This window comes from Artemia sp. Qi Xiang Cuo, chromosome 15 (genome assembly GCF_049724085.1).
Source record: "Artemia sp. Qi Xiang Cuo chromosome 15, ASM4972408v1, whole genome shotgun sequence".
Classification (NCBI taxonomy): Eukaryota; Metazoa; Arthropoda; class Branchiopoda; order Anostraca; family Artemiidae; genus Artemia; species Artemia sp. Qi Xiang Cuo.
Genome location: NC_142808.1, coordinates 49,634,541 through 49,659,576, shown reverse-complemented (window position 1 = coordinate 49,659,576; position 25,036 = coordinate 49,634,541). Strand labels below are relative to the sequence as shown.

The 25,036-nt window shown below is 36.2% G+C and overlaps 1 protein-coding gene across 1 annotated transcript in view; it reads left to right on the top strand.

Moving 5' to 3' along the window:
- Positions 1-25,036, top strand: part of LOC148943785 (AP-3 complex subunit beta-2-like) — a 120,934-nt gene that overhangs the window by 39,772 nt on the left and 56,126 nt on the right. The window contains exons 2-6 of the mRNA XM_089101242.1: positions 2,256-2,449; positions 5,282-5,355; positions 10,238-10,458; positions 14,859-15,012; positions 15,618-15,863. Coding sequence (XP_088957368.1) covers positions 2,256-2,449; positions 5,282-5,355; positions 10,238-10,458; positions 14,859-15,012; positions 15,618-15,863 — 889 coding nt within the window. The remainder of the gene's footprint in view (positions 1-2,255; positions 2,450-5,281; positions 5,356-10,237; positions 10,459-14,858; positions 15,013-15,617; positions 15,864-25,036) is intronic.

The following is a 25,036-nucleotide window of genomic DNA, read 5'->3' as shown; positions in this document are numbered from 1 at the left end:
ATACAGTCTTCGAAATTATTTACGTTCCGAAATTTTGTTCCTAAAAAAATCCAAGAAGGATGGCCTGCACAATTTGTTAAAGTGGGAGTGAAATAGTGACGCTACTTCGCGCGATGTAGAGGAGGCAGGGTCAAGGGTGTTTTTATAATCTTTGGGGGGGGGATTTCGGTACTTTAAAAAAAATAAAAATAACAAAATGAATGTATTTTTCTCAGTTTAGGATGGAGGAGCAAACCATATAAGAAGCAAGTGCCTCCCAAGAGATTGGCAGAGTTCTTAGATGTTATCCTCTAAGAACAAAAGCAGTTGGAAGACCTTTCCCTCTCCATCGTTCGTGAAATTGGGCATTTTTAACTTAAAAATGCTTTTCAGTATCTATAATGCCACTTGGCAGGTTGTAATGAAAAAATGACCTAATGGCTTTCTTGCGGCAGTAATATATACTCGTTGTGTGCCTAATCTAAACACTTGGATGATTTTGCCAGGCCTAACTCCCAGCCAGACTTGGAAAATAAATCTACTCTATTAATGGGAGATAATTCTAGCTAGGGGTTTGTTAATACTAAATTTAAACTATTATCCTTAAGGCTTTAAAATATTTGCCATTTGCTTTGTTTTGGAAATTTATAACTTATTGAAATGAGTTGTGTGTGTTTTAAATCCGAAGAGAAACATAACTGTGATAAGCATATCAAAGATAGTTTATTGAGATAAGCTGGCTAAGATAATTAAAACCTGGCTAATTTCCAAATTTTTTATTCGGTATTTGTAATTATTATCACTTAATGGTTTCTGTTTGATTCGGTGTTTGATATCTGACAATAGCCCTCGATAGTAGTTTAAGTTTCGTTCTTAACAATATTCAACCAGTTAAACAAGGATCAACGATTCTACGTACTGAGAATCATCTCTCAACAGTAAAACTACCTCAACAAGTATTCAACTAGCACTTCAGTCAGGATCATATCCAGTATTTGCTTCGGAAGGGAGCGGGGGAAGTTGCAAAAGGATTTTTTTCGGGCTTTTACAAACAACTTAAAAAATGCATCAAAAATTTGTTTACATTCATTTTGTTACGTTTTTATGAGATGGACGAACGTTTTCCTTTTGGGGGGGGGGCGGCTGGGAGTCAAACACCCTACCCCCTGGATACGGCTTTGATCTCAGTAACTTGGCTCACCAGCAGTAAGACACTGAGGAGAAGTTGAACGATGTCATCCCCGAAAAATCCAAATTATCTCAAAACAGCAAGATCATTTCGCCAATCATCTCAGTAGCAGTAGAATAGTGAGACAAAGTAGAATAATTTTACCTACGGAAAATCTAAATCATGTGACAGCAGTAAGCTCATAAATTATCTCAGTAGCAGTAAGACAGTGAAAAAGAGCTGAACAAAGTTGTCCATCGAAAATCTTAACTTGTAATAAGGCAGTTGACTCATTTCAGCAGTCAAATCAGCAACAGTTAAATAGTGAGATGAAACTGAATAATTCTAACCATAGAGAATCTAAATCATTTCACGGCAATTAGATCATCTCAAAAATTATCTTAGGAGCAGTGAGACCATTAACTGAATACGGATAACTTGAGTCATCTCAAATCAGTATGCTCACCTAACAATCGTCTCAGTTGAAGTAAAACATTGAGACATGAGCTTAACGATTCTACCCATAGAAAATATAAATCACCTCAAAGGAGCATCATCGTCTCAACGATTATTTTTGCAGCAGTTAAACAATTAGACAAGGCTATATAAGTCTACTCATGGAGAATATAAATCATCTCAAGAGCGTAAGATCATGTCAGAAGCAGTGAGACAAATGTTCCGCACATGGGTAGTCTAAGTCGTCTCAAAGCAGTAGAATCACCTAAGAATTATCTTCTCAGTAGTTAGAAATTGAGATATAGTTGATTGATGAATGAGAGAATTGAGTTGAATGAGAGAGTCTAAATCATATCACAGGAGTAAGTTCGTCCCAACAATTATCTTTTTTTTAACAAAATAATAAAACAAATCTGTGCAAGTCTGCCAAAAGAGAACATAAATCATCTCAAAGCTGTAAGGTCGCCTAAAGTATTATTGGATTTCTTGTAATTTTATTGTCGTTTGGAGTCTAATAAGATAAGGGGTTTTTATTGTAACTTTGTACCGACCTCGTCAATTTATAATACTTTTGAATACCTTTGTTGTTGGTTTGATGATTTCAATGGTTTGTGCACTGGTTTATAATAAATATTTTGTTTGTTTCTTTTAGGATATGTTTGAGCCTCATTTTAAGAGTTTTTTCATTCATACGGTCGATCCTTTACCCGTGAAGCTGATGAAGCTGGATATTTTGACGAATCTGGCTGGTGAAAGCAACATATCCTTGCTTTTGAGAGAGTTCCAAGTTTATATTGCATCCCAAGATAGTAAATTTGTTGCTGCAACCATACAGGCGATTGGCAGGTAAACAGTAACTATCAAATTTCATTGATTTTTTGTCAGTTCTTCAGGTTTTTTGTTATCTATTTATTATCTTGTACTTGCCTACTCAGCATCAGTCATCAGCTTAATCTCAGCAGCATAATCTAAGTCAAGGAGAGTTTTTCCTCCCCATTTGATTCCTTGTTCTCCCATTGGCTTTCCTGTGCTCCTTGAGACAAATTCGATCAAAATGATCCATATAAAGGGGGATAGAACACGACCCTACTTAACTCCTAATCTAATATGAAACCAGCAGCTAACCTCATTTGCTACCTTAGCCGCAGAAATGTAATTCTCGTGCATAGAACTAATCACTTTAATATATTTGTCTGGTATACTGTACAAGGAAAAGACCTTCGCTAAAGCCTATTTTTTCAACAGAATTGAACGCCTGCTTGTAATTTATAAAACTGAAGACCAAAGGTATTCAGTCACTTCTCAATTATTAACCTAAGAGTGAAAATTGTGGTCGACAAATCCTCCACCCTTTCTAAAACCGCACTGTTCTTCTCTCGACAGGGTATCACGGCTTCAATGACAGGGTATCAATGACCTGTAGTTAATACTTGCGTAGTTTGCGGCATCTTTTTAGATTTTTCTTGGTTTTGCGCTACAGTTTGTTGGGGTCGAAGATTGCGGTGGTGTTGTTCTTATAACGTACTATTTCTTTCTTCTTCACTTTCATTTTTGACTCATTCTGATTCTCACTGTCGCTTGTCTTCTAACAGCACAGTTTTTGGTTCTTCACTTTCATTTTTGACACGTTCTGATTCCCGCTGTTGCTTGTAATTTTCGCTCCTGCTTGTCTTCTAACCGCATTTTTCTTTGTTCTCGCTTTCATATATATTCTAGCCACATATTTCTTTGTTATTTATTTTCATATTTGATACGTTCTGACTTTCATAGTCACGTGTCTTGTAACCGCATTTTTTTTTGTTCTTCACTTTCTTTTTGATTTGTTGTAATTCTTGCTGCCAATTATCTTTTGACCGTATATTCTTTTGTTCTTCAGTTTTATTTTTGACTCCTCGCAATTGTCGTTTTCGCAAATGTCTTAATTACATATTACATTGTTTATTTTCCTTTATCATGCTTTCAGACATTTTTTCAATGCTCTTTGCCTTAGCTGCTCGGATAAGTGTTGTCACTTCTGATGGTCTATTTGTTCATTTTCGCCTCTGCATTTGACATTTTTCTGGTCGGTCTCTTTATCTTGTCTCTTTTGATAGTCCAATTTGTTCATTTTGAGCTTACATTTTTGTCCCGCAAGGTTGCAGCGGTAGCTGTAACCTTGTAAAGGACAAATCACGGCCCATAGTAACCAAAATTAAAAACTGTGTTTTAGAATAAACCCTCAAGTTAAAAAAAAAATGCAATCTAGATAATTGGTCTTAATGGTAAAATGTTATTTTGGAAACAAACTTAAAGGAATTTCGAAAAATAGCCTGAAACCCATACAATAATTTTGAATTGAAACAAAAAATACATAATTTGAATCGCCGTGGCCGAAAATCCTATAGAGGAAACTCACACTACAGACAGGGACGGGGCCTTAATTAGTAAAGTGTTAAAGAAACACAGAAAGGAAATTTTGAGACTGTGCTGAAATATAATGTAGGAAATTTTATAGGAAGGAATTATAACACTTTCTTGAATTTGAAAGTGAAGGGAGATTTGTTCTTTTTTATACGAGGATTAGTTAGAGACAGTATTACAAAGATTAAAAAATAAAAGGTCTCAGTTTCCGATACTGTCGTTAATGAACTTTTAAAACTGAACGCAGTAACAAGTTGTCGGGGACCAACACAGCTTAGTGACAAAAATGGAACCAAAGATGTCTTTAAAAAAATCAGAAAAATCTGCAAATAACTGTGTCACACCCAGAAGTGCCATCTTGCAGGGGTGACGAAAATTGATTATTTTATCACTTTGCGTATTTTTTTTTTGTATTTTGATGAACTCTTATACCTCTGCCACATACAGAAAGTAAAGAAACGCTTACACATACAGTAAAAGGTAACGTAGAAAGTAGAAAATAAAAAGTCACAAGCAGAAAGTAAAGTACTTTTATAGTTTTTGAGCTTATTCAGGGGTGTGACAGAGGTGACCCAGGTGTAACTTAACTTACATCATTTGTAACTTATGGTTTGTTACATAAACTATTAGATTTGTATATTTTATCTTGATAATACAGGAATTTGACCGGAGTATCTATTTTATGCTTGTTTGTTTATTTTTTCTACTTAATTTTAGTTTTTTAGTTTTTTGCTTCTGTTCTTATTTTACCTTTGCTAAACCACTCTTTGATCTGGTTAGTTGCTCTGCCTGTTTCCATTTATTTTTATCCTCATCTTTGCTAAACTATTTGGTAAAACTGACAACTAATCTTTATGTCTTCCCTGTTGTTTTCGTTTTTATACATAGATGTGTGATCAAAACGTATCAAAACTGCAAAAAATGACATATAATTAAGACAAAATTGAAATAAATATAAGAAAATAATGACATTGGAGAGGTGGTCACGCCTCTAGACCACTCTTTCTGCTTGAGGGCCTATGGTAGATTGGATAGGAAGGCAAAATGTCACAATGAAATATAAAAAATAATATACAAATATTGAAATATGAAATATAAAAAGAATATATGTAGAATGTACAAACAATGTTTATTTGTATATTATAAAATGTACATTATACAAACATTTCTATATAGAAATTACAGTCAGAAAAACAATAGAACATAATAAAGAATATAGTAAGAATAAAAATTAAATAAATAGAAAAGCAATTGATAAATTGTACCAATTTTTTTCAGGTGTGCGTCCAATATTAAAGAAGTCACAAGTACTTGTCTCGCTGGCTTGGTGGCATTACTATCTAATAAAGACGGTAAGGATACAAGTTTATATAGCTCATAATAGGAAAACTTAATTTTGTGGTTGCAGTCACAGTCTGTCATTGGAGAGAGGGGGGAGGTACCTGAAAAATGTATGTTCTTTCGAGGTCTCGTTTCGAGACGTTTATATTTGATAGCGGGTTCGTACCAATGCATGTTCTTTCTTCAAATCCCCTCCCCTCCATCCTCCGAGCAAATGTTTTGCATATATGTTGAGGAGGTGAAGTTCTTGAAATAGTATTGTCATCAAGTCTGTATATGTTCTTGAATCTTTTCAAATTTTGATTACAAAACACAGAATCTCTAAATTTTAAATATTTTATTTAATTATCTTTTTAGAGACGACATTTAAGAGTATTCATACTTACAAGTGGGCATGGACCCATGCATATCTCTTTTACAAACCTTCCTCCTCCCCTTGGATAGTTTTGTTTATATTTGTTTTTGTTTTAGTTCGTATATGTTCGCATTGTGAAGCTGAATATGTATTTAAGACGTCTGGTATAATCCATTTCTATTGATGCAAATTTTTTGGGGGTGGAGTCGGGGGACAGGGTCAGTAATTTTTCGGGTTGACCAAGATAAAAGAGACCCAATGTCAGGGTTCGGACTCGCCTATAAATTCCAATAAATTCCTATATTTTAATGCACTCCTATAAAATGCCTATATTTTGGCTAAAATCCTATTATTCCTATATTTTCGGCTGAAGAGCACCAAGAACATTGCTCATGGTTTGCAATTTTTGTTGCTCGTTAAGTAAGCCAAGATGTGATTTTCTTTGCTTTTGACTCTGCTTGTAGACTGTGCTGTCTTTCGGTGTAGATCGATAATTAATTACAACTGTTGAGCTGTTTGAACTTAACTAATGCTTTTTGTTCGGATTAGTAAGCTGCTTCTGCCTGGGCTATGCTGTTGTGTTGACTTAGTAGCCTATATTTTGTTTTTTGTCATGTTGGGCCTGTCCGAAATGTCTCGAGTTGATGAAACAACCGAGGATAAACCATTAGTTGGTACAAACATGTTTTGTGAGCGTGATGCCGCTTATAAAGCTGAGTTAATATGGGAACTTCAGACGGTACAGAGTTCCTTGTCTGCTAACTCTTCAGACCATATTGTCGCAACCTTCTATGCGATGTTCTCCGGTAAGATCCCCGACGGAATGTCCCTATGTGCGAAGAAACTCACGTATCTGATCACCGATGCGCTACATCCTTACTGTAAGCAAATGCTTGTGAAGGACATTCAGTCATTTTTTGTACTAGAATATGACGAGACAACCAACAACGCTGGTATGAAGGAGTTGCAGATACGTGTTAGATATTGGTCCTCATACAGAAATGAAATCCAGAGCAGATATTTATTTACAATTTTTATTGTCCACGCGACAAGCGATGACCTGTATAGGAAGATTATGTCAGCCATTGAGCAGAATCAGCTGCCACTTGAAAAAATAATCACGCTTGGAAGTGAACAAAAGCGTTTGGAACAAGTTCAATGCCGAAAAATAGAAAGTGACGGGAAAAGGAATATTGAACATTGGTTCTTGCAACATCCATATAATTCATAACACTTTCTTGAAAGGTCTTCAGGTGTTCTGAGAAGAAAGTTCCAACTTTGTTATTCTTGTGCATCCGTTTTTTGACGGCTGGTCTGTACGTTGTGAAGACTATCGAAAGTGCCAAAAGAAAGTGGGAGCGCCAGAGAATGATTTCATGAAGCATGTCCCAAGCCGCTGGCTGACGATCGGACGTGCCCTCGCTAGAATCATGCAGCAGTGCCCGGCAATCTTGGAGTACTTCCTGAACTTCGTGCCGAGAGAGAAAAAACTGAAGAATATTCTGTCCACTCCCAAATTTCTGAAGATTGTGGCTTATATCAAAAGTGCGACGATGAAGGCCCAACTCGAGTTTGTCCTAGCTTCAGCAGAACTGTTCATGAGTTTCACCCAACTGTTCCAGAAAGAAGAGCCTCTCGTTCATGTTCTGCACTCAGAGATCAAAACACTAGTTGTGAAGTTTTGCGGACGGGTCTTTACTCCAGATTTCGTGACCGAGACTGAAAATTTCTCACCAGAAATGTTGAACCTTGCTGAAAAATTTGCAGAAAAGCCCATAGTTTCAGAAAATGTTGAACGAGCTTTCGGTGAGAAAGCAACACTGAAAGACAAGGCCATTTTCTATGTCAATGTGCGAAAACATTTTATTGCGGGTATTCGCCATATTTTGAACAAATGTCCTCTGGAAAAGGATGGTTTTCTAGAGGCTTTACGCTGTTTGAGTCCGATCAACATGAAAGATTCAAGAAGCATTGCAGACATAGCGGTTATGGCACGCGAGATTGCGATTGGAGTAAGCTCAGACGTCCCCCAGGCTGAGTGGCTGCTTTTGCGAGCGGAAACTGGACTCCGTGAGGACATTACTCGGATCGATCATTTTTGGAGCCATTATTTTGGACTGGTGAATGAGCACGGGGACAGCAAGTACCCGGAACTTACCAAGCTTATCAAAGCGGTGATGACGTTGTCGCATGGCAGTGCAGATGTTGAGCGTGGGTTCTTGCATTCTGGTTAGATTCTTGGTGAAGACCAGGCCTTGATGTCTGAACGCGTTCTGGATGCGAGACTCATGGTATATGACACGTTGAGGCTTTATGGAGGAAAACCAGAACGGTTTGTTATTACAAAAGAGCTGTTGAATCTGGCACGTTCCGCACGGTCTCGGTATCAACAATATCTGGATGAAAAGAAAAAAGAAGGGCTATCCGAGAAGGAGAAAGCAGCTGTCGAAGAGGACAGCAAGCGGAAGTTGCAGAAGGTCCACGACAAAAAGAAAGAAATAGAAGACCTGGAAAGCAAAAGGAAAAAACTTAGAGCATCAGAGCAAGAAAAGAGAACAGTAGCAGATACTCTACTTCAGGAAGCGACCAAAAGAATGAAGAAGGCTACCGAGTCCAAGAGTTCTATAGACATTGCCCTAGCTGTTTCTTTGCTCGAAGGAGCTGTAAAGTCCAGAACAAGTGAAAGAGAACAGATGGTGGAATCTGCGAGAATGGATCAGTCTCTTGCAAAGAGAAAAAACTGACCTCATATCGAAATTGATGCCCAAGAAGCAACAAGAGTGACTCCAAATATTTTACCTGTATCAGTCAATCGTTCGCACAGTATGTGTATCTGATTTTTTACTATTTGTACAGTTTTTATTTGAAATAAAAAAATAAATGCAAACACTCGGGAAATGACGAATTTATGTGACTAGGCATCCCACGCCATCTAACACAGATCTGATCCCGAGGACTTCCGAATCCTATATTTGGCCTATATTTGGGCCCGGGAAATCCTATAAAAATAGGACAGAGCCTATAATTTGAAACGAACCGACCTGTCCGAACCCTGCAATGTGAATGCAGAAGTACTAATAGATTATAATTTTATCTGAAGGTAGTACATACAGAATTAGATGAATAAAAACACTCTGAACGTAAATAGTGACGAAGACCACACTGCCTTTCCATCATAAACACAAACAGCAGGTCTAACCAAAGGGAAATTTTTTTAAGACAGTGAAACTCAAACCAAAAATGAATATTTTGAACCTATATCCAAGGGCCGTCCCTAGCAAATAAAAATGAATATATAATAGTCCCAGAATCCTCACTTGAACGAAGTTGAATCAGGAGTTTTATATTGAACTTCGTCGAAGTGAGGATTCTGGGACTGTTTTAATTATTATTTTTTTTTTTTTTTAGTTTTAAAGGTCGTATTATGCTGTAATATAGGGTCTAAATATTCATTTGTGGTTTAAGTTTCACTTAAAAAAAAAAAAAAAATCCGAATGTTCTATCTGTCCTTTGTGTTTAACACACTGAACATAGTTTACAAAAGGTTTTAAGTATTCGCCATGTACTACGTACGATACACACATTAGCAGATGGCTTTGCATAGTTCAGAGGTGCTTCGTGTTGTCTTTATCAACAACGACTGTTTTGACAGATTTTTTTGTAAATAAACTTCCCCATTTGGATCGCAGAACTCACTCCAAATTAAGTGGCAATCGGCAAAATTAAGTGGCATCAGCCCTTATAAGGAAACCTCGTATTTTTGAACGTAAAAATACAAACAAAAAAAATAACTGAAGACAAAATAATATGCAACAAAATAAAACAGTTAGAATATAGGCCACAGAAGCAATTGCTAAAGTTGACAACTATACTGCTACCTCTAAAGGAAAAACAAATTACCTCTAGATGACCTGTGGAAGCACTCTCTGGTACTGATATATAGCACATGATGGCAGTTCATCCCTTGTGATCCAGAATGTGTCCACTAGGCGTACACCATAAGGTTTTCCCTTCTGAATTACCGTTAACAGGCTTTTTTTTTTTTTTTTTTTTTTTTTTTTTTTTTTTTTTTTTTTTTTATAACATGGAGTCAAACTCCAAGTCTGAACAAAGAAATGTTAAGACCGAAAGGACTCCTTGTTTCAAATAAGTATGCAAATTAATTTCTTTAACCTTTATCTTACCCTGCTATAATAACGCCCCCCCCCCCCAAAAAAAAAAAAAACACCAAAAAAAAATTTACGAAATAAAATATTAAAAATAAATACTATAGGATTTCCCTATAGTTTTATTCTACCATGCATTCTATCTCTTATTTTGAAACCTCTAGAGGGAAGGGGGGCTAAGCTGGACATTGCTCTCTTATGCATTGTAATATAACCGTGAATTACAACAGATATAAAGACTTTTCCCTTTTTATTTTTCTCCGGGTAATATTTGCGGTACAATAAGGGGCCTTAAAATCCACATTTTTTTTCTTAGATCATGATACAAGAAGCATTGTATCATATCTTGTATTGCAATATGTTTATTTTCAGAGGCTATTGTGGCTGAGAGTGTGGTTGTCATCAAGAATCTCCTTCAATCGCAATCAGCAGACCAAGAAGCTATTATAACAAAGATGATAAAACTGATCGATCATGTAATTGTTCCTGTTGCTCGTGCCTCAATACTTTGGCTGATCGGTGAATACTGTGACAAGGTTGCCAAATATGGCCCTGATGTTTTAAGACAAATGGCCAAGTCATTTACAAATGAGGTTTGATTCTTTTTTCTTTTTTTTTTACTTTTTGGACATGAAAATATTCTGAAAGCAATTTATAAACAATTCGCTTCGACCGATTGTGATTTAATATGACTTTTCCTTCTACAATTTGGGAATAAAACTGCAGTCAACCTAGAAGTTTCCTTTCTTGTTCTTTCCTTTCTCTTTTCTTTCTTTCCCTTCTCTTTGCTTCTTTTATTTGCTCTGCTTATTCATATGTGTCTTTGTGCTTAATAATAATTTTTTTTTTAGCAAAAATGCATTAAGAAGACAGGGAAAATCCTTTTCGTGCAGTTACTCTATGGCTTAAGCCGTAGTAAACGACGACACAGCTTGATTTCTTACAGCGAATTTCTAATTTACTGTAAAGGAAATTAAAATAAGGAAATTGTCACGCCTAAGTTAGGCAGTTGGGCGATCACTGTGAACAAAAGATATTTAGAATATGTCTGATTACTTAAGTACTCAGCTTCTTACCAAAGATTTCCTTAGAATCACCAAAGGGTATCTTAGATAACTGTTTTCTCTTTTATCCACGCAAATATTTCTGGAAATATTTGTTGATCTTCTTCTGCATGGTTGGGGAAACTGGACATTGATAGTATCTGAAATTAATGACCTTATCTTCTTAAAATAATTGTTAAAGCTACATCGAGGATATTGACCTTCTTGGTTGTATCTAAGATGTTCCTGTTTGAGGGTTTCTGTTAGTTCGTATCTCTTGATCATTCTAAAGTTGTAGTGACATAGATAGTTTGGTCACACTTTATGCAGATTGATCGACTATGCTTGCAAAAATTTTCAAATTGTGCGCTCTCCGGAATGCGCTCTCAAATTGTGCGCACAACGGAATGGGACATCGAAATTTCAAGCCTTTACATAGAAAGGAAAGGAGTAATGCATCTTCTGATGGATGAAATTGCTAAAAATCATCAATCAAATTGTAAATCTGTGATAATAATAAAAATCATCTAATGAATCTACCAGAACAATGAATAACAGTAACAATAATTGAATCAGCCAAATCTGCCTCCGTGGTGACTGATCTGTATGACCTAGCAATGCATGTCGAACAAGTACTTTCTTGTGTTTAAGTACTAGAATATAATGCACAATTGAGCCATTTGTAAGTCAAATCAACTCACAACATTTTAAAATTTTTTGTGTGGTTTTAGTTTAAAGAAATTACGACTACTTTTGGATTTGTTTTTAAAGTGACTACAGAAAACCAGTGAAGTACTAATAAGAGTAATAACAAGTATATATGATTTATTTAAAAAAAAAAAAAATTGAATTAGTGTGGTATCTATTTTAGATATTATACGTTTTATTTATTCCATTCTTTACATTTTTTAGTCCTTTTCAGCCGTTTATTCTTTATTTTTCTTACTTATTATACTTTTTTATTTTTTATTGATTTTTATTTCATTTTGTAGTTTAAAAAAAATGTCTCAGATATTGGAGTACAATATCACTTTTTTTTCTTTTATTTTGATTTCGTGGTAATAATTTGTTTATTTTTTTTTTTTTATATTTGTTTTTTTTTTTTGTCTATATTTATTATTTAAAGACAGTGTGCTATTTGAAAATATAATTAGGGAATAAACACACGTCGTTGCCAAAAATTTATTCTAATTTAGCCAAAGAGAGAACATAGATGTTGAAGTGTGTTGAGGTCAAGAGCACACTAGACCTTACTACTAGTACTTATCTAATACAGCGTGGTATAAGTATCTACTTTGGTAAGTCAACTTAATCAAAACTATCAAACAGTTCGTGGTAACGAGCTCAATAGTAACCGAAACTCTAAAAAATAGAATTTTGATGCCAATAGATATACATCAGAAGAATCAGATTTTTATGCTGATTTCAAATATATAAGTTTCATCAAGTTTAGTCTTACCTATCAAAAGTTAGGCGCCTGAGAATATTTGCCTTATTTTAAAAAAAGGGGGAAACAACCCCTAAAAGTCATAGAACTTCAATGAAAATCACACCATCAGATTCAATGTATCAGGGAACCCTACTGGAGAGGTATCAAGCTCTTATCTGCAAAAATGTTGAATTTTGTATTTTTTGCCAGAAGAAAGATCACGGATGCATGTTTATTTTTTTTTTTTTTTGTTCTTTTTTTCATAATATCGTGGGTTAGCTCATAAGAACGGAAATTAAAAGTTCTAGTGCCATTTTTAAGTGACCGAAAACATTGGAGGGCAACTTGGCCCCCTCCCACGCTCATTTTTTTCCCGAAGTCACCCAATCAAAATTTTGAGATAGCCATTTTGTTCAGCATAGTCTAAAGTATACTTAATATGTCTTTGAGGATGACTTAATCCCCCACTGTTCCTGGGGGAAGGGCTGCAAGTTATAAACTTTGCCCATTGTTTGCATATAGTATTGGTTATTGGTAAGTATACAGGCGTTTTCAGGTGGTTTTTTTTTATAGTGGGGTGTGGGGGTCAGTGTAGGGGGTTACGGGGGAGGATCTTTCCATGGAGGATATTTCCTTGGGAGAAGGGACATTTCTATGAAGGGGGCGCCAGATTTCCTAGCATTATTTAAAAAACGATCAGAAATTAAATATTAATAAAAGTTTTTTCAACTGAAAGTAAGGAGCAATATTAAAACTTAAAACGAACAGAAATTATTACGTATATGAGGGGGTACGCCTTCTCGTCAATACCTCGCTGTTTACGCTGCAGTTTTTTTCGTATTTTCAAAAGAGCTATCTATTCCAATTAACCGGCCTTTGTGGTTCAGGGGTTTGTGATTCGAACAAAATTCGAACTTTAGCGTAAAGAGCGAGATATTGACTAGGGAGCGAACTCCCTAATATACGTAATAAAAACAAACGAATATAGAAATTCGTCACGTGAGCTAATTCGTAAGTTACGTCAGAACAAAATTTCGAGAATGCCAATTAGCCAAAAAAGGAAAATTAATATGAGAATTTCGTTTTAATTATTCTTGTACGGTGAGCTAAAATCAAAGCTACATTAATTCAAAAAACGTTCATAAATTAACTAAAAAAAAAGTTTTTTTCTAACTGAAAGTAAGGGACGACATTAAAACTTAAAACGAACAGAAATTATTCCGTATATGAAAGGGGCCGTCCCCTCCTCAACGCCTCGCTCTTTACGCTAAAGTTTGACTCATTATCACAACTGTACTTTATAAAATAATAAAAGATTTTGACGCAAAGAGTGGGGAGTGGAGATAGGGACAGCCCCTTTCATATATGAAATAATTTCTGTTCGTTTTAAGTTTTAATGTCGCTCCTTACTTTCAGTTAAAAAAAAACTTGTTTTTTTTAGTTAATACCCAAAAAGTATCTGTAGGACTAGTATTGAGTCGTACATTGAATTATCAAGTTTTGAGTATTTGATATTATTAAGGCTGATCGTTTGCTTCTAAAAGTTTTTTTTATCTTCAGAATATATTTAACCACTATAGTTTCCACTTTGGCTATGTTGTTAATTGTGCTGTTAATGATAGTTCTAAGGTTACAGGGGAAAAAAAAGTTAATTTCAAGCATCCCATCTAAAACAATACAAGTCTATTCTCTATTCTCTGGTTCAATGCCGGTTGTAGAAAGGCAACTACGGTCTGAAAAAAAGATCACAAGAGACGGCGTTTGATCGAATCAGATGAGGATTGAGATGCTTTCATTAAAGATCGAAACCACTCTGTCAGAGTAACACATAAAGGTAGAGTCGATGATTCATAAATTTTGAAAAAATAAAAAAGTATTACTGCCATACGGAGGTGTATAAAAAAAAACTTTAGTTGTCCAAGGGAACTTTAATCTAGAGATTCTTCATCACTGTTTCACTGGGCATCAATTGTCTTCCGCTAAACACTAAGATATATTGGAAGCTTCTTTACTATTGCAGATAGAAGCTAATGATCTTTTGCAAATGTGTTTTAAATCCGTTTGTTACAATCTCTTTAGTTAATCTGTATAGTGGGTTTCAGGCAAACTTCAAATAGTCAACATGGGAGCAAAGCTACTTGCATAAGATCTGTTATAATTTTTTTCTGTAAAACTGTTTGCGATAATCTGGTTTCTAGTTTCTGTTTGTGTCAATCTAGTTTCTACAATGATATTCATTATTTATAAGAAATTTTTTTTAGCTCATAATATAGAACTTAGCAGCAGAGTTATTTACAATAAATCAGTAGTAAAGCTGTTTGCAACAATGTAGTATCTGTAACAAAATCCATGATTTATAGGGGGATCTAGTCTTGTAACAAATCTGTTGCAATATGTTTGCAAAAATGTAACTTTCTGTAACGATATCTATTATTTACATGAAGTGTTTGCAAAGTTATTTTGCATTATATTGATTACAGATTATAGATATTTCAATATAATAGAAGATTATATTGCACAGTTATTAGAAGTAAAGTTATATGTAACAAATCTGTTGCAATCTGTTTTCAAAAATAAAGTTTCTGTAACGATATCTATTATTTATGAGTTGGCGCCTGTCATATTTGCACTAGGTAGTAATACAGTTACTGCTGCAGCGTCAATGACTTACCATGGTTTGCCAATTGGGTCTAATCTTAAAGCTACCCGGTCCTGTCTAATAAATGATCTCAAACAGAAAGTCCGAAAAGCGTATGGGACGATTTTGTCATGCAAACGCCTATATAACCGCCGCATTCTAGCACGGATCTTCAATTCCTTTGCCACCCCTCATATCTTATTTTTGTCACCTTTCTGTTCTTTGTTTACTTTTGATGATAAAAAAAAAACGATCCGTCAAGTGTTCTATAAGTTTGCAAAATATCTGCTTAGCCTTCCCCCCTGGCGAAGAAACTGCCAGATTTCAGCGCGTTACGGACTTGATGACCCCTTCGTCGTGATCGCGACCAGGAGGGAAAAGTTTTTGAAGTCTTTAGACCCAACCACTTGTATGTATGAAGCAATAGTCAGCAATGTGTAATGGTTGTCTTTTTATGTAAATAGTTTTCGTCATTGGTTTTATGTTGTTTTTTTTTAGTTATTGAAGCATTAATTTAAGTTGTTCGTTTGTTTGATGTGTTTTATTGTGTTATTTTCATTTTCTCTCTACTCCATTTTTACTTTTTTGTATTGTTAAAGATGGGTAATAAAAATCATTCATTCATTCACTATTTGCTGGAAGATTTAGTAAAACTCCAAATTGTGAACTTGGCAGAAAAACTATTTGCTACAAATCCGAAACAAACGGCTCTGTCGTGCCAATATGTGTTGAATCTTGCTAAATATGATATATCCTACGATATAAGGGATAGAGCCCGACTAATTAGGAATATCCTGTTCCCTGCTGAAAACATCAAAGCCATAAAGAATCCGAAGAAAATTTTCCTGGCTCCTAAACCAGCTCCTGTTTTGGAGTCAAAATATAAAGGTAAGTGATTGCATTAAATCCTGACTGGATCAGAATTTTTGACCTCTTAAAGAGCGAACTGCACTCCAAATTGTTAAAATATGAAATTTAAAAAAAAAAAAAAAAATGAACATTCAATGAGAAAAAATAATTCCCACAAATGTGCCATATAACAGATAACTAATCAGCCTATTTTTGAAAAAAATAGTTTGATTGAAATGAAAACTACACAAATAGATTCACCATGTCTGAAAACCCTTATGAGAAAAACATAATTTTCACTTTGCCTGCCGATAGGTTCTATTGACAACTCGCATGCATATAACGCCTTTTGATTTAGTTTTTTAGCATTATGAAAATTATCTGTAAGTTTTTACTTGATACCCTGTTCCAGTCTTAAGATTTCCTGCTTATGCCAATTTGATAACCCAGATGCACTTAAACTTTTTTCATAGTTGTAGTTTAAAAAAGAAGCTATTTTCTAGTTTGATAGCAGCAGTATTAGTAGTAGAAGCAGTAGCAAAAGTGATAGTAATATTCGTAGCCTTAAAAGTTTTAACTTAATAGATTAAGCTGTTGCTGGGATATTATAGTGTGTTTTAATTTAGGTGAACATCCCCCTCAAAATTGCCTGAAAGCTTTAAATCAACTCTTTAAAATCTACATGCTCATGACGTGTTTTGGTTCAGCTTTCATCCCCGTCAAAATGCCTGAAAGCTTCAACTTAATACTCTAAACGATTCCTTAGCAATTGCTGATACGCCCTTTTGACAACCTGCATGCTCGTAATGTGTTTTGATTCAGCTCAACACCACCCTCAACATTCCCTGAAAGTTTACCTTAATGCCCTTAGTATTAGAAATAGTGTTAGTGGTAGTAGAAGTAGTGGTGACAGGAAACTTGTAATTAGTACTTGTTATAGCATTGTTATTATTAGTATAATTAGTATTCACATAGTCGGTAGTTGGTTACTTCAACATCCCCTCAAAACGACTCAATAGTTTCTATTCAATACTTAAAGCCGCTTCTGATACACTGTTGATACTCCTTCTTAATAACTTGCATGCACATAGTGTGTTTTGATTTAGTCCAACATCCCCCTCAACAATTCCTGAAAGTTTCACTTTAACACTATTAACCTTAGTAAAAGTAGTACTAGTAGCAGTAGCAGTACTACTACTATTAGTTGTAGTAGCACTAACAACATGCCCTGAAAAATTCAACTTAATATTCAAAGGCAGTCCAGCAATATTGCTAATAAGCCCTTTTGACAGTTCGCATGCACACAGTGTGTATGGATCTAATTCAACGTCCTCCTCAAAATTTCGTGAAAATTCTCTCTTAATATTCTTAGCCTTAGTAGTAGTAGTATTAGTAATAGTAGCAGTAGAAGTAGTTGTAGTAGTATGCATGTACTATCTTTTGGTCGGTTCAACATCCCTTTTCCACATGCATTAAAATTTTGGACTTGATACTGTAAACTATTCATATGACATATCTGTTACGCCCTTTTGATAAACTGCATCGATATGGTGTGTCGATTTATTTCAACATTCCACTCAACATTTCCTGAAAGTTTCATCTTAATCCCCTTAGATTCAGGAACAGTAGTAGTAGTAGAAGTCATAGTGTCAGTTGTAGTAGTAATTATAATAGTTGTGATAGTATTACCAGTTGTAGTAGTGGTAGTAGTAGTTGCTGTTACAGTAGTAGTACTAGTTGCCGTAGTAATAGTAGCCGTAGTTATAGCATTCACATAGTGTATTTGGTTTTTTCAACATCCCCCTTAACATGCCCTAATTCATTCACCTTAATATCCTAAGCTGGTCCTGGTATATTGCTGATACGCCCTGTTGACAACCAGTATTCATATAGCGTAATTCAGTCTGTTCAACATAATTCCTTCAGAAGTTGTACCTTAATACCCTTAGCCTCAGTAGTAGTAGTAGTATTAGTAGTAGTAGTAGTAGTAGTAGTAGTAGTGGTAGTAGCAGTGTGAACTATAGTGCCTTTTGGTTAGTTAAACATTCCCCTCAAGATGCCTAGAAAGTTACAACTTGATACTCCTACTACCTTCTGACAATTGCATGTGCATAGTGTGTTTTATTGAGTTCGACACCCTCTTAATGATTCCCTGAAAGCTTCACCTTAATACTTTTGTAGTAGTAGTACAAAATATTTTTGTAGCTTTTGTAGCCTTAGTTGTAGTAACGACTGGAAAAGAAAAAGAAAATTTGTTTTCCCCTAAAAAAGGAAAGGGAAAAAACAGAGATAACTTTACTCTTTTTCAAGGGTAAAAGTGTCCTTTAATTTCAGTGATTTTTACGTCTGCGACAAACTAACATGAGCCAACCATATTATTCCTTGCCATCGAGTAAATAATCAGCCCCTCTTTTTCATAGGCAGCGCAATAGCGCTGCTTAAATAAAGAGCGATGTGGGCACAATGTATTATTATTTTTTTTTTTTAAGACCAGGGCACTTCGTATCGAAGGAATTGTCGTAGAAACTTCGAAAAAGGTTCATTCCATTGGATATTGAAAGAGCCAGTGCCCTTTTTAGTAGTCGAAAGTGGATGATGGGCAACTGACCCCCTCCCACGCCCACCTTTTCCCCAATTACATCCAATAAAAATTTTTAGATAATCATTTTGTTCAACGTAGTTGAAAGGTCCGAAAATTATGTCTTTGAGGATGACCCACCTCCCTTAGAACCCTCAGGGCAAGGATTATAAGCTATGCCCTGGGGGCCTATAAGGTACCATAGTCAGCGTAATAGCGCTGCCTAAGTAAAGAGTAATGTGGACACAATGTATTATTTGTACAGACCAGGGCACTTCGATTCGAAGCAGTTGTCGTAGAAACTTCGAAAAGGGTTCATTCGATTGGTAATGGAAGGGGCTAGTGCCTTTTTTAATAGTTGAAAGTGATCGGAGGGCAAATAACCCTCCTCTCACGCCCACCCCTTCCCCAAACACATTCAATCAAAATTTTGAGATAGCCATTTTGTTCAACGTAGTTGAGGGTCCGGAAATTATGCATTTGAGGACGACAACCCCTTCCCCCACAACCCTCATAGCAAGGGTTGTAAGTTATGCCTTAGGGCATGTAAGGTATGTATAGAAAGGGTGATAGTATAAACTTTGGAGGGGGCTCTTTGGATTGCTAATCAGAAGTTTTAGTGCCCTTTTTGAGATTCAGTGTGATCGGATGGGTGGATACCCCCCCCCACATACACCGCTCATATTTTTCCAAAATTCAAACCCTCCCCCTTCCCACGCCCACCCTTTCTCCAAACACATCCAATCAAAATTGTGAGATAGACATTTTGTTCGACGTAGTTGAACGGCCCAGAAATGATACTTTTAAGGATGACAACCCCCCACAGCCCTCAGTGCAAGGGTTTTAAGTTATGTCCTAGGGGCATATAAGGTATTTATAGAAAGGGCGATAACCCCCCTCCCATCATTGGATTGCTAATCAGAAGTTTTAGTGCCTTTTTTGAGATTCGGAGTGATCGGAGGGTGGATACCCCCCCCCCTCACTCATCTTGCATTTTTCCAGAATGCAAAATGCAACCTCCCCCCTCCCATGCCCACCATTTCTCCAAACACATCCAATCAAAATTTCGAGATAGCCATTTTGTTCAAAATTATTGAAAGGTCCGAAAGTTATGCCTTTGAGGATGAAAACTCCCCAAAGCCCTCAGGGCAAGAGGTGTAAGCTAAGTCCTGGGGGCATATAAGGTATATATAGAAAGGGTGATCGTATAAACTTTGGAGGGGGCTCATTGGATTGGTAATCAGAAGTTCTAGCGCGTTTGTTAAGACTCAGGGTGGAGGCCCCCCCCCACACCTCGTATTTGCCTGAAATGCATCTAGTAGAAATTTTGAGATGGCTATTTGTTGTCGTAGAAACTTCGAAAACAGCTTTCTCAATATTTTGAGATAGCAATTTTTTTCAACGTAATTGAAAGGTTATATTATGTCTTTGAGAATGCCAACCCCCCCCCCCTCACAGCCCTCACGGCAATGTGTTGTAAGATATGGACTGGGGGTAGATAAGGTATGTAGAAGAAAAATGTTTGTGTATTTGACTGTGTATCAAATCGCCGTCCCCTGTAAATTACAAAATAGAATAAAGAAAAAAAATAACCCATAAGAGCGAGAAAAATAAAAATAAAACAAACAACAAACAAACCAATTCTTGTCGTAATTATTTCAATCCTTTTTACTGATAGTATTATGGAAAGGCAGTGCACGTTATTGTTTTTGAAATGAAAATTTGGAAAAATTTCATCATCATCGAAAATTATAAAAATCAATCATGTGGAAACAAAAAACATCGTTAATAAAGATGCCAAAATCCAGGTTTCCTAGAAAAGGAAATGCTTGGGGGGGGATTCTACCTGCTGCTCTGTTATCACCAAGCTTTAAATAGAAATGTTTTTCATTTTTACATTTATATATATATATATATATATATATATATATATATATATATATATATATATATATATATATATATATATATATATATATTCTACCTGGTGCTCTGTTATCACCAAGCTTTAAATAGAAATATTTTTCATTTTTACATTTATATATATATATATATATATATATATATATATATATATATATATATATATATATATATATATATATATATATATATATATATGTATATAATATGTATATAATATGTATATAATATATATATATATATATATATATATATATATATAATATATATATATATATATATAAATATATATATATATATATATATATATATATATATATATATATATATATATATATATATATATATATATATATATATATATATATATATATATATATATATATATATATATATATATGTATATAATATGTATATAATATGTATATAATATATATATATAATATATATAATATATATATAATATATATATATATATATATATATATATATATATATATATATATATATATATATATATATATATATATATATATATATATATATATATATATATATATATATATATATATATATATATATATATATATATATATATATATATATATATATATATATATATATATATATATATATATATATATATATATATATATATATATATATATATATATATACTGATATATACTGAATACTGATATATATATATATCAGTATTCATCGGTCATTCAGAGCGATAACATCTATTAGTTTAAAACAGTTAATACACAATTCAGTGCGCAAGGACGGGAAGAAGTTAGCCACGCCCCCCAGTATAGCAGCGTCTCCGGATTAAGATTCATTTCTTAGACAACTGAAGAAGAGAGCGCTACAAAGCTGTGTCCCGGGCTAAAGCGGGACGCAACGAATAAACTCTACTGCCGGAGAATATTGCTGGCAGAGAATAAGGTAGGCAATCTTAATTATCTTGAATACGCAATCAGAAATGGAGGGGAATCAGATTCAGCCATCTCAACTTCTGGATGCGTCAGATCCCGACGCTATTTCTCAGTTTGTGCGTGAAATAAATTTCAAACTTGATTTGATCCCACAGCTCTCAAACAGCTTATCCGGTATAGAGGCAAAAATGAATAGTTTTAGTGAACAGCTAGATACAACAAAATCAGAAATTTCAAACGATCTAGCGGAAATGAGGAACAAACTCAGGGAGTCTACACTGAAAATTGACGCATTGGAGGCAGAAATAAAGCGTTATAACCTCGTGTTTTACAATTTCCCTGTGACTGGTCCATCCCAGTCGAGTTTGAAGGATGAGCTTTGTGAGTTTCTTACTTGGTGTCTCCCGAACCTATAGCTTTCTCGGAGGGACATAAAAGATGCTTTCTGCCTGAGATCAGGCCCTGTAATAGTTAAGTGGCATGAATTGGAAATACGAAATGCGGTTCTCAGGAATAATTTAGTATTGAAACAGAACGGCGTAGGGATTGCTCCGGACTACACTACGTATCAACGCGAGGCTAGAAAAAATTTAAAGCCAGTGCTGTCCCAAGCCCTAGTAAAAGGCCAAAATGCGCGGCTCAAAGGCGATAGGCTTATCATTGATGGTAAAACGTACACATACGACCGTGAATGTAAAAAAATAAAAGACATGACGGTAAGCCAACCATTTAGGGCCCCTAATGCAGCAGAGAGTAACTCAGAGATCAGAGGTTTAAATCCCGCTAATGTGAATGAAAATAACCAGAGTTCAGTCCAGAATTTCCCTTCAGATCAGTCGGACTGTTCTGGTAATGAAAGTGAAACGAACACGATAGTTGAAAGAAACAGCAACTTGCCGAAAACAATAGGAACAGGGAAAGGTCATAAAAGCAGCAAGATTAGCCCCGTCGATAATACTGACAGTCGCACCGCTAGAAATGTACGGCACAGAAATGACAACCCACCGACAAGCAGGGTTATTGAAGGGAATCAGCCATCGATTTCCTGACAAAATACACACCCGTTCAGGCAGACACAAAGAAAACGGCCGTGGCAGTACACGGGTATTATTAGACCTAGGTGCGACGATTATTACCGGTTAGCTTTCCCCCCGAGTGATTACGGAGCTCAATAGCATCGACAAGGCCATACACAAACCCTGAAGTTTGTATCTTGGACTGTACAGGATATAATAAATAAGTTAAGTTCTGTGGAAAGTGATTTGTCAAATTTTGACTTTGTAGCATTAATTGAAACCTGATAGACTCATAGACTCATAGACTCATTTATTTATAAACAACTATCGTAGCCGTGGCCGAAGCCCCGACTAAATGGCGCTGTTTAGTACATTGCATAAAACTGGTCACTGGCGGTTTAAATAACTGACAAAAAAAGGCACGAAAGAATTGCTGTGACGGGTTGTTCGACACTTTGGCGGCACTAGTTGATTTTTATGGCGGGTGTTGGCGGTGATAGGTGCAGGAGGGGGAAGCAACGAACGGTGTTTCTGGGACGAAAGAAGGGACTGCCCAAAATTGCACATTAACTGTAAGCGCCTATCACGCAACGTTGGCAGTCGTAAGGTACTAACGGCAGCCTCATAAGAGTTGTATTTCGGGCCTAGTATCACTTTCACTGCCCGTTTTTGAATGGCTTCCAGATCTTCACTTAGGTATTCAATATTATGAGCCTGAGGGCCCCACACAGGACACGCATATTCAAGGATTGGGCGCACATACGTGACGTAAACCGTCTTCAGCTGACTTTGTAAGAAACCCAGTCGGCGCAAGGTAATTAGCGAAAGTAATGCGCAACTACCTTTTTTCACCAGACCGGCGATGTGCGCGCTAAATGAACAGTCGTCACTGAAAGTAACCCCGAGAATCACTGAGGTTGAGGTAGTAGGGTACCAAGGAACCGGGCATGAGAGGTCACGCTTAAGCGGATTAAACCTCATGACTTTTGTTTTATTCATATTAAGCTGGAGGTCATTAATGCTACACGCCTCGAGAAAGGAGTTCCTGATCTCACTGCTGAACTGGGGATACACGTCTGACTTTTCAGCAAGATATTTCAGAAGTAGGGAGAGATCGTCCACGTATTTGAATCTGTCTTCAAACTCGAGGATAATGTAGTTAATTACCGCTAAAAACAAAAGAGCTGCCAGCTTAGTGCCTTGTGGTGCGCCACACGTTAGTTCAGCCCACTCAGAGTTTAAGTCACTAGGGAAGAGAGCATAGACACACTGACAGCGGTTACGCAGGAAGTCAACAACTAAGAGCAAAATATGCTTCCTAGCGCCCATCTTTTTGAGGTTATTTGCTGCTGTATAGTGGCGGATCAAGTCAAAAGCCTTACGATAGTCGACTAAAAGCAGGTCAACGAGGCTACTGCCTTTGTCCAACCACTCGGTAATCAGGTGGTAGAGACGTACTAGATAATGTGTCGTACTACTCCCTTTCAGGCATCCGTACTGAAACGGATCAAGGGCTGGCTGACCTTGGGCTAGGAGCTCTCTATAAATAAAAGATTCAGTCACTTTAGCCATATTAGGCGTAATAGAAATCGGACGAAGCTGATTGCAGGACTTCGGGTCTTTGACTTTAGGTAAGACGCGGACGTAGGCTTTTTTCCAAGCACTCGGGAATTTGTGCTCCTTGAACGACTGATTGATCACTGATGAGAGTGGTTTTGCTAAAAACATAGAATATTCTCTTAAAAGTTTAACTGGCAATTCTCCTGGGTAAGAAGCACAGTTGCTTTTTAACTTTTGAAGTTCTTTATACACCGCGAACTCGGATACTTCAACGATTGTATCTTCAGAGACGTCAGCAATGAGGGCTTCGATTTCGGCTTCGGTGAAGGACGGGTGAGTAGTACAGATTGAAGTGAAAAAGGCGTTCACTTCGGCTGATTTTATCAGCGTTTTGTCGTCTTTCTGTATCTTAATTTCACTGGTGGTACGTTTACCGGTAAGACGCTTGACTTCAGAGTGCCACCTACGGGGCTCACCTTGAAGGAGAGGCGAGACTTTGTCATGAACGTACCTTTTCTGCGCTGCTCGTAACAGTTTAACAATGCGGTTACGAAGTTTGTTTGCTTGAACAATATCCCCACTGCGATGTAACTGGCAGCGAGTTAAGATAAGCTTCTTTAGATCGGGTGTTACCCAAGGTTTGTCAGTATCACTAACAGTTATTTTTTTCTCAGGGAAATGTTCGTGATATTTACATGACAGCAAAGAGTTGAAAGTATCAACTTTCTGGTCGATATCTGTCATAGAGCAAATCTCATCAAAGTCAAACGTCCCAATCCACTGTCCAAAGGAACGAATTGCCTCTTTAGTCATAGGTCGAGTGGTAATTTTTACTTTACGTGGTGCTGGAAGGCCAACTTTGGCCTTCCAAAGAAGTGTGTTATGGTCAGAGTTATGCAACGGACCGAGAGAGAAGGGTACTTCGTAATAATCGGGAATGTTCGTGAAAATAAGATCTAATATACTACCACTGACGTGAGTAGGGATTGAGACAACTTGCTTAAGGTCAAGCATGCTGGAGACCCATGCCTTATTAGTCTGATTGAAATCACCAGCGATTACAAAAGCAGGCGCTGCGTGTCTGCGGCGTAGGTCATCAGTGCAGTTTTGGATATACTGGATCAGTTCTTTTCTGTTCTTTGCACTTTCGGGGTAGTAAACTGCAGCTACAACCAAGCACGAATATCGCTTTGATAG